At 48.8% G+C, this 10,895-nt stretch overlaps 1 protein-coding gene across 1 annotated transcript in view; it reads left to right on the forward strand.

The window, feature by feature from the left end:
- The first annotated feature begins 9,894 nt into the window (after positions 1 to 9,894).
- Positions 9,895 to 10,895, forward strand: part of LOC112954722 (ubiquitin) — a 2,261-nt gene continuing 1,260 nt past the window's right edge. Inside the window, exons 1-2 of the mRNA XM_026047985.1 lie at positions 9,895 to 9,976; positions 10,705 to 10,890. Coding sequence (XP_025903770.1) covers positions 10,711 to 10,890 — 180 coding nt within the window. The 5' untranslated portion in view covers positions 9,895 to 9,976; positions 10,705 to 10,710. The remainder of the gene's footprint in view (positions 9,977 to 10,704; positions 10,891 to 10,895) is intronic.

Raw genomic sequence — 10,895 nt, forward strand, 5'->3', positions numbered from 1 at the left:
GCGCCTGCCCCGCTGCCCGCCCCGGCCGAGGAACCGCCCGGGGGCGTTTCCCGGGTGGTGTCGAAATGCGCAAGCTGCTTTGTTTTTTTTTTTAATAACGCCAAAGCCGAAAGTGTCTAAATCACCATCAAAGCGGGATGGGTGCGCAATGCCAGCCTGGTCACCAACAGCCATCACAGCAGGGTTGAGCTGTGTCCCTCAGCTCATGCTCCTGGTTCCCCAGGCCCCATAAATATTCCCAGGACACTTCTCACCTCCACACCCTTCTCCGTTAAAAGCCCCCAGTTACCCAAGGAGAACCAGAGGAATCAAACATAGGTCTTGGTGGTCCCCTGTGAGGGCAGAGTCCAGCCATGGACATGGGGCACGTACCAGAGCGAGGCGACCAAGGGCCGCAGCATCTGCCACGGGGGAGCCAGAATGTTTGGGCAGCACCAAGGATCCCAGCATGGAGAACCTGGCAACACATATCAACGGCTGGGGAGGGAGGAAACCAGGATCGTTGCAGGGGTATCCAGGGAAACACTTGGAATTACATGTAATCATATAAAACTCCCACTTTTTTGTTCCCAAGGGAGGGTGGTCAAACGGTGGAACAGGCTCCCTGGAGATCCCTGGAGCCCCCATCATACTCAAAACCCAACTGGACAAGCCCCTGAGCACCCAGCTCCAGTGGACCCTGCTTAGAGAAGGGCCTTGGACTAGATAATCCCCAGCGGTCCCTTCCAACCTCAGCTATGGTGACAGGCACCTGGAGAGGACTTACAGTGTCACCCAAATGCATCAACATCTATTTGTGTTTTATAACAATTTATATTTATTATATTAATTTATAACTCAAATTCCAATTAACAGCAATGAACTCCACAGTTTTGTTTTCAGTAATACTGAATTTTTAGTGGGCCGTTGAGAAAAATCAAATAACTTCTGATACTGTGACTCTGGCCAAAGCATAACAGCCTATATTGTAATTCATTTTATGTCAGTATCTTGAATAAACACTCCTGTTTACTAATAACTTGCTTACAGCTGCTCCTTGTACCGCTTTCAATCACATCCTTGGGCCCAGAGCATCTGTACAGTGCAGTGATGCCCAGTACCAAGCACCCGGAGCAAGTACCAATCCCATGGACACTGCTTATTAAGGGTTTTTTCAGCTCGTTTTTAGCTGAAATCTGATGTGGGACCTTCCCAGCTTGACAAGCGGCACCGCCAGTTCACTGTGCGTTGCCCATTCAGACTTGCCCATTCTGAATTTTAAACATTGGTAAGATACTTGGAGGTTATTGCTATGGCAACTACCTCCCTTTTGAGCAAGACAAGACTATTTACTGTTTTACCTACAGGCGAGTAATTTCCCTAATGAAACGTCCACACGGTCTTAACGAGCCCTAGGCGCCCGGACACTAGTTATCCCCCAGTAGAGGGCTCTACAGGCTTTCGAGCAGCCCTCCTCGGCCTCCCTGCTCACAGGACCTGGCAGCCCAAAGGCCTTTCCTGCAGTCTCCCGGGGCCTCCCTAAGGGCCTTCATTTGGTTCCCCAAGGCCTCTGTGTGCGCAGGCCATGGGGGGCCCTCTAGGCTTTCCAGTGGCCCCTGGGGATTCCGTGTGCACTGTGTCGGGGGGGCCATAAAGGCTTTTGTGCAGCCTCCCAGGGCCTCCGTGTGCATGAGCCCTGGGTGGAGCTGCCAGCTTTGGGACGGCTTCCCAGAGCTTCATTGTGCACGAGGCTGGAGGGAGCTACAGGCTTTCATGTGATTCCCTGGTGCCTTCCTGCACACAGTGCCAGGGGGCCCTAAGGGCCTTCGTGTGGCCTCCTGGGGCTTCCATGCACACAGGGCCTTGGGTCCCTACGGGTCTTCATGCACACCTCGAGGCCTCCGTGAACACGGGACCGGGGGACCCCTATGGGACTTCCTACGGCCTCCTGGTGCCTCCACGCGCACAGGCCACGGGGGGACCTACAAGCTTTCATGCTGCCCCTGGGAGCCTCCGTGTGCACTGGGCCAGGGGGCCCTGCCGGCTTTCGTGTGGCCTCCCAGGGCCTCCATGTACACAGGGCCAGGCAGGGCTCTATGGGCTTTCCTGCAGCCAGAAGCTGCTCTTCTCTTCTCTGGGTCATTAGGGCCCTGCTGGCTGTCGTGCAGCCTCTGGGTGCCTCTGTGCACATAGGCCACGGGAGGCCCTACAGGTTCTTGTTCAGCCCCTCTGGGTCTCCGTGTGCACTGGGCTGTGGAGGCCCTATGGGCTTTCATGCGGCCACCCAGGGCCTCCATGCGCACTACACTGGGGGGCTCTCCAGGCTCTCATGTGGCCCCCTGAGGCCTCCATGTGCACAGGGCTGGGGGTGCCCTATGGACCTTTGTGTGGCCTCCTGGGGCCTCCATGTGCAGTGGCCTGGGGGATAGGCTTTCATGCAGGCACATGGGCTTTCGTGCGTCCCTGAGGCCTCCTCTGTGTGCAATGGCCACAAGGTGGCCCTGTCTGCCTTTGTGCGGCCTCCTGGGGCCTCCATGCTCACTAGGCCAAGCAGACCCTGTGAACCTCCATGTGGCCACAGGTGCCTCTGTGCGCATGAGACCAGTGGGGAGCTACAGGCTTTCGTGCAGCTTCCCCCAGGCCTCCATGTGCGCGGGGCCATTGGGGCTCTACAGGTTTTCACGCAGCTCCATGGGGCCTTCATGCCCTGTGGGCCTCCGTGTGGCCACAAGATCCTCCATGTTCGAGAGATCAGTGGCGAACTACAGGCTTTCATGCGGCTCCTGGCGACTTTGTGTGCACGGGACCATTGAGGACCTAGAAACATTTGTACAGAGTCTGGGGCCTCCATGGGCACAGTGCTGGGGGGGTCTCTATGGACTTTTGTGCAGCCCCCTGGGGCCTTCGTCTGGGTCCACCATGTGCTCTGTGTGAAATGGGCTGGGGGGCCCTTTGGGCCTTTGTACAGCCCCCTGAGGCCTCCACACTCACCAGGCTGAGGGGACCTTATGACCTTTTGCAAGGCCTCCCGCCGCCTCCATACACACAGGCCACAGAGACCTACAGGCTTTTATGTTGCCCCCAGGAGCCTCCCTGTGTACAGGGTCTGGGGGGCCCTACGGCCTTTTGTGTGACCCCTTGGGGCCTCTGTGCTCGCTGGATTAGCGGGGACCTATGGGCTTTTGTACAGCCTCCCAGGGCCCCTTTGCACACTAGGCCGGGGGGATCCTACAAGATTTCATGTGGGCCCTCAGTCCTCTGTGTGCATGAGGCTAGAGGCCCTATGGGACTTCATGCGATTCTTGAGAGCCTCCATGCACATGGGGCTGGGGAGCTCATGGGGTTTCATGTCCCCGTTCTGGGGCCTTCGTGCGCACTGGACTGGGGGGCCCTATGGGCTTTTGTGCAGCCTCCTGGGTCCTCCATGCACACATGGCTGGTGGGGACGTTTGTGTCTTCATGCCAGCCCCCAAAGCCTCTGTTCACATGAGGCTGGGGGGGCCCTACAGGCTTTCATGCGTCCCCCGACTTGTGTATGTCCGCACCCACACTCCAGTGGCATCCCCCATGGCACAAGGGCCACCACAAGGGATGGGGGCGTGGGAGCTGCAGGTATTCAGCCTCGGGACGCCTTGCAGGGGTAGAAATGCCCCTGCTCCACCAGCTTTAACACACGGTGGTGCCCTCAGATACCTCACAATGCCTCGCACCCTGAAGGACATCAGGGTCCTTCTGCAAAGGGTCTCTCTCCAGCTTTAGCACACGGTGGTGCTCTCAGATACCTCACGATGCCTCCCACCTTGAACATCATCAAGGTGCTCACTCCATGTGTCCCTCCAGCGCAGCGTGTTCCCATGCAGTTCCCACTCAACATCTCTTCACAAATTGTGTCCCAAGTGTTACAGTTAAAAAGGATAACAACTAGGATCGTCTATACCAATAATTTCTTTTGCTTTTACACAGAGGAATGTGAAAACACCTCTCTTGTGGTAAATAACAACCTATAAAGCTTATTCTTGAACTTCTGAAAGACAAAGCTGTTTCTCTAGTAAAGCCTGTCTGTGCAGCAGATAAGTGTGAGAATTTTTCCAGGTCGTGTTTGGTAGGAAAAAACATCACTGTGAGGCTGAATCCTTGGAGGCAGCATTGTGAGAATGGGAATTTGTTTTGCCTGAACTATAACCACGATCTAAAACTTGTATTTTTAGCCTTCCTGGGCTTAAGGGGATCAGAGAAAGAAGTAAACAAGCTGCCAGTGGGCAATGGGTTGAAGGGGCACCAGAGGGTCATTTCTCCTGACCCGCAGGGACACCTTGGCCCTGAAGATAGCAGAGCAACTGCGCAATGATCAGCAGCTATGAGCACACTCTGGCCTGCAAAACAGCGCTGAAAACGTGCTGTGGCAGTGCTTGGCTGCCTCCGGCCATGGCACGTGGCAGGGCTGCCGTAACCACCCCGTGGCTCAGCACCTCTCCTCTAATGATCAGAAGGGGCACCGAGTTACAGCTTCCTGTTGTTCCCTGCGTGAAGCTCCGTGCTGGTTACTCATCCTACTGCAACGATCCTAAATGTGCTCTACGTGGCAAATCCGGGCTGTGCCAGGATGTCTCTGCTGATCTGAGCCACTCCCAGACCTTTAGTCACACTGGGTTTCACATTAATCACCTTATATTCTGGGAGGAGAAGCCACAGAGGCAAAACTGGAGACTGTGAAGTGGAACTGAATCTGCACTGTTTACAGCACGGCCCTGAACGCAGATCTGGCTGGCGGCTGCTGCAGGTTTCTGCAATAGCCTGGCTTTTCTAAAAAAGATTAACCGCCACAATGCAGTTTTCAGTGAGAAAGCTTTAAGCTTCATTGAGAAAATGAAGGAGGAACTACTATTTTCAGAAGGGCAAGGACAAGAGGAAGAAAAAAAAAATTAGTGTTTACTCTCTTATGATATTCAAAGTTCAGACTCCCTGACAGCTGACATGTTTCAGTGTTAAAGTACAAAGGTGCTTTTCTTGCTGTCCCTGTTCTGCTTGTATAACAGTGACTCAGCTCTGCAGATCTGGCCCACAGCACATGCTCGTAAGGGCAGTTGCACTGCAGAAGCACTGACAGCAGCTCCATGTTTGTGGGTTAAAGAGAATTATGAAGATGTTTTCCACCTAACAAGCAGGGAACTAAAAGTGGTGGATGGCTAACACCATAGTTGAAGGGGCTGGGGTAGTTAACGCTATACAATTTGTGCAGTAAAAGTGTCAGTGCTTGGGTTCTTTAACATTTAACATTTTGGAGGGGAAGCTTTCTGAGTAGCCTCTTCAGGATCATGCAATCCAAAATGGATCTAAAAAGTATGAGCATAAAATACAGGCCACAAGTATGATGTTTCACTGAGGGAGCTGGGGTTATTTAGTATGGAGAGGAAGAGGCTTCCGGTAGACCTTATTGCTCTCTACAACTCTCTGGAAGGAGGTTGTAGTGAGGCGAGAGTCAATCTCATCTCCAGAATAACTACAGGTAGGACATGAGGAAATGGCCTCAGGTTGCATCAGGGGAGGTTCAGGTCAGACATTAGGAAAGAGTCATCAAGCATTGGAACAGGGTGCCCAGGGAAGCGGTGGAGTCACTGTCCAGTGTTGAAGAAAGGTGTAGATGAGACACTTAGGGACATGGTTGAGCACAATGATGTTGAAGGGTTTATGGTTGGACTCCATCTTGAAGGTCTTTTCCAACTATAATGATTCTATGATCCTGTCATGTCTGGGCCAATAACTGGAGTCTGCAGAGAGTAGCTTTTCCTGTATCTTTTTTTGTTCAATAGGGAACAAGGTTCTATTGAAATATATATTCTCTATTAATAATGATCAAACGTATTCTAGATCTTATTCCTTCTATCTTTTTGTTTTTCAGGGTGTTTTTTTACTACCTTGCTGGAAAACCTACTGCAGAAATGACATGTTAAATCAGCTCAGATGCAGAGACCATGAACAAAGAGACTTCCTTCGCTGCAGTGCAGTTTGGATCAGATCCAAAAGACTCACAGGCAGGCGATAAACAGACTGAGAAGCTGCAGACAAGTCATTTTTAGAATAGTTATTTATTGCAGCTTTCATTGGCATAACATGCAGAAACAAACCCATGTTTCTAGGTTAATAGTGTCTTTAGAAAATAGGTTTTAAGTTTCCTTAAATCAGACCCTATAGAACTGCTAAATGTGGTTTTCTAAACACTTTAAAGCCAAAGGAGATAAACACTGTATATTTGTTTTCTATAAATCTAGTTCTAAGAGCATTTTTCTTCTACAGGAAAGGAATACAGAGCAGATGATTTCATATGTGTTTCAATAACAGTAGTCCCAGCTTGTCTAACAAAAGCCTAAATGGTCACTGTTTTTCTCATTCTCTTTCTGCCAATCTGATTTCTCATTACAATTTTTTAGGCATTCTTGTATATAATCAGTGCTGATATTTTTGAAATATCTCCCACTTGCAAAATTTGTCCTAGCAATGATACGAGTGCTTGCATGATTAGTCACACAGCTGTATTTTTTTTTTCCTCAGGGTCATTTAGACCTGCTCAGAGCAAAGCACCGAAGAATGTTTATAATGGCGGGTCTTAAACCAAAGCTGTTTCCCATGCGTCCTGCAAAGCCAAATTACGCTTTAAACTAACAGGGAGATAAAAGATTATAGCCTAATCTTCTAATTTTAATACAAATCTGGGGATCTATTTGTCTTGATCTTAAGTCTTCAGCTCCTGAAGCTAGCAGCTTATTAAAAACTTTGTTAGTTTAAGGTATTTTTAGCATTAGCCTTAAAATAAACGGAAGAACTCCGAGACTTGACTTTTTTTGGTAAGCTCACGATGTAAAAACAACAATCTCATGGTACTTCAAATGTGACTCATATTGTTGTAACCCTTGAGGCTGGCGGCACAAGGACAAGCAGTAACATGCCACAGCTCTGTCTGTCTTGTGGCTGGAGCTCCAGCAAAGCTTGGGCTTTACTGCAGCGTCTGGGGAGAAGAGTCCACATTAAAAATATTATTTTATCTTTACAATTGCAAATAGGTAAATATAATTACCATGTGTCATACTCAATGAGAAAGACCTAAGGCAGGCATGAGTAATATTTTGATAGGAATATGCATTGTTTTCCCTTTGGGGAGTAGTCCTGCTATAATAAGGGGAAAAGAACTGAACTTTATACACATATTTAAATCCTCTGCCTGGCTGCTTGTCCCAAGTTAAACCTCTGTAGCTAAAGATAAATAGATTGCTTCATTTGACATCGCCCAAGCAGAAATCATATGCTGTTGCTAAGATAGTAACATACACATAAACATACAGTTTGTGTTCCAGGGTGTACAAGTTTATTGGAAACATTTCTTGTGACCCCAGCTTCTCCTCTTCTGAAACTAGGTTGCTCTGTAGTACTGCCCAATGACCTAATTTTGGAAAGGCTCAGCAAGGAATATCGGTTCCCAGCTGCAAACCCCATGCCCTGGCAAATGCTGGAACCACCTGTGCGGTCAGGCGGTCACAGGATCTGGATTTCTGTTTTTCAGATTTGCATTTATTTATATGCAATTCACAGTCAGCTGCATGATCGTTATTATTCATCTAGAACTATATGTATGTTAAATACACATGCTTTGTACAACCACAACAGTTGCCACAACCCTGAAGGACAACTAGATAGATCTCCTTTGTCCGTGCCAAATTCAGATGGAATATTTTCTGAAGAAATTCTGAGGTAAAAGTCAAATTCTGCCATGGATGAAATCACAGGGCCTTTACTTTCAGCTTGGGAGTTGTTCTGTACAGGCAGCATAGGAAAATGAGGTAGAATCTGGCTCATAAACTTTTAGAAAATACCCTTAGTTTGATAATAAGCACATGAGTTAACCCCAGAAAAAGCCAAGAAGGAGGAAAAGGGTGTTTGAGTAAGGAGATCTCTATAGAGATCTGCAAACAAAATTGCTTTGCTCCATACAAGCACATAAATTGTCATTGCCAATTAATAGTTAGGGGAATTAAATGAATCTGATCAGTGGAGGTTGCAAAATGCTAATGACAGCCTATGTGGTGTCATTTGCAGGCTGTGGAGATTAGTTTAATTCTGCCAGACCCTAGAGTTGTGTTCCCAAGGCCTATTTCTTTGTTTAGTAATTTTGACAGTATGGCAACTAAGGAAAATAATGGGGCTTCTTTGCAGGGACTTGACAAATAGAGTCCATAATTATTTTAAAAAATTATTCTGCATTAAATGTGAGTAGGCTGGCCGGGGGAAAACATTTAGCATCTTTGGCACTAGACAAACAAAATGAACTCATTAGAAACACGAAACCAAACCAGCAGTGTAACAAAAACAAATGCAATACCGCTTAAGTATACATTTTGGCCTAAATTGATGTAGACAAATAACATTCTGGAGGTTGGCTATTGCCATGGAATTGCCTCTGAATTTTTCTAGTCAGCATTTTCCTTTCTTCTTATGTTTACATTGTGAATAATTATCGTTTGGGATTTTTTTTTCCTTGTTTTTCCTTTTCACTGTGAATTAAGTGGCCTTCAGAGATGCAAGCCTGGTTATGGGAAAGCAAGCAAATACTTTTAACCAAAGGAAACACACACAAAGTGTAACTTTGTGTTCAACCCTGCTGTTCACATTCTGCTTTGGGGGCAGAGGATTCACCAGCACGCACATTTGGGCTCACTGAAGGCTCCTGCACCAACTTAAGCAGTAAAACCCTTTTGCATTTGGCATACTTCAGATATAACATTGTATAAAACTAGTAGAAAGACAGACTGGGAGGTATAATGATGTTTAATTAGCATAAAAAGCATTTCCACAGCAGCTTTCAGGAGGAAGCTGTTCCCAATCAAAGCTTCCTGCTCGGAAGACAAGTAAACAGCCCTTTGAATCTCCCCTGTCAGCATTTCACCAGAGCTTGTTTTGCAGCCCGGCGTGAGCAGATTAAGCCGCCGGGCTGCTAGGAGCTGTTCAAAGGGCAGCTCAGGAAACAGGCCGCGTGACTGGAGGCTCATTCAGCCTGCACCCACGCTGACGTGTTCCTGAATAATATCATTTCCCAGTTCATCATTTCCCAGTTCGGCTAACTCATTCCCGCTCCTCCTGACCTTTCCTGGCAGCCAGGTACAGCGTTCACCCTATAGACTATTCCAGAGCCCACATATGGCATGCCATGTTTCCCTGAGGGGGGGACATGCTGGTAACTCCATGAGACAACAGAGAGCACACACCAAGGCCAAACCATCCATGTCTGTGATGATCTAAGTAGTGCCTGAGGTTGAAACACGCTCTGAAAGAGGGATCCGAGCCCCATTCCTTTCAGCATTGCAGCGCTACCCTTCTCTCTCCCCCCCCCCCCATCCCTGAGGCCCTACAGAGCCAGCGCGCATGCGCACACCCCTTCCTGCCCGGAAAAATCTGCCCGCTCAAAGCGGCCCACCCTAGCAACAAGGCTTACCTCACCGCGGACCAATCAGCGCCCAGCAGCGGCCGAATCTTCCAGAGTTTTCCTCAGAGCTCCTTCTCCCTCCTCCTCCCACTCCCCTCCCCGATCAACCAATCAATGCCCGCTTTTCCGTATTCTGCACCAATCAGCTCCGAGTGTCTACAGAATCCCGCCTACTACCAGCAATCTTTCTGTGTTTCTAACCGCCTTCTCACCGAACCTCGAAATTCTTCCGCGACCTCAGAAATTTCTCTATTTTGGGGGGGTCTTAGTTCTCACACGGAAGATCCAGGACCCCCTTTTCCCTTTGGAGTGAGAACAGAGTGGTCCAGAGACGAGTATTTTCCTCGGCGGTAGTCTTTTTCTTGGTACTACTTTGAGTGGCGGAAGGACACGTCACTTTAGAGGAGGCGGGGCGACTCTGAGGTAAAGCGTATATATAGGGGTGAGTGTGCGTCACGCAGCTACAAAAGAGCTGCATAAAAGAATCGTCGCGTCGCAGGCGGAAAAAGTCCCAGGGCCGGAGACGTGAGTCGAGTGGTGGGAAGGCGTGGGGGGGGACTGGAAGTGAATCGATACACTTCTTTCTTTTTTTTTCCCCTCTCATTATTCTTGCCTTCCTCCCTGGAGAGGATAGGCGGTTGAAAATAGGAATAGATATTTGTAGGCTGAGTGTTTTTGTTCGGTGTAGCGATCTGTATAGAGTCTTAGCTTTGTCTGGAAGCGAACAGAGGCCTGGAGAGTGGTGGGGGGGAAAAGGGGAGGGGGTAAATAAGTAGGCACGAGAGGAGCAGTGGAGTGAAATATTGAAGGTGATCGTCATTTTCTTAGCCAGAAATAAGTGCTGAGTCATAGGCTTGAGGGGAATGGGGCAGCGCCGTTGTTGTGAGGCGCCTCCATGAGGCTCTGCCGCAGCTGCCGAGGCGGGTGGTGGCGCGTTGTGAAGCTGTAGCGCTGCAGGGAATGGGAGGGGTTGGGAACGACAGTATTGAGGAGCTGGTGATCCGCAGGGAGGCGTTGTGAGAGAGAGCAGGAGCTTGTTCTCAGAAGTATTCTTACAAAGGGATGAACATGGTAGCTTGAGCACGATGAAGAATAAGTTGAGAGAAGAGAGAAAACATCTGTAGAAATTACTACAGTTTTTAGTGTTCCTAATACTCTTCGAGGTAGCAAAAAACCTTTCACTACTTGATATGAAAGGCCTATGTGATTATTTAGTAAGTTAATTGAAGCTGAACATTTCCTGTGTTTTGCAGTTCAACATGCAGATCTTTGTGAAGACCCTGACTGGCAAGACCATCACTCTTGAGGTCGAGCCTAGCGACACTATTGAAAATGTGAAGGCCAAGATTCAGGACAAGGAAGGCATCCCCCCAGATCAGCAGAGGCTGATCTTTGCTGGCAAGCAGCTGGAAGATGGGCGCACCCTGTCTGACTACAACATCCA

This window comes from Nothoprocta perdicaria, unplaced genomic scaffold, assembly GCF_003342845.1.
Source record: "Nothoprocta perdicaria isolate Ctin4 unplaced genomic scaffold, notPer1 scaffold_50, whole genome shotgun sequence".
NCBI lineage: Eukaryota > Metazoa > Chordata > Aves > Tinamiformes > Tinamidae > Nothoprocta > Nothoprocta perdicaria.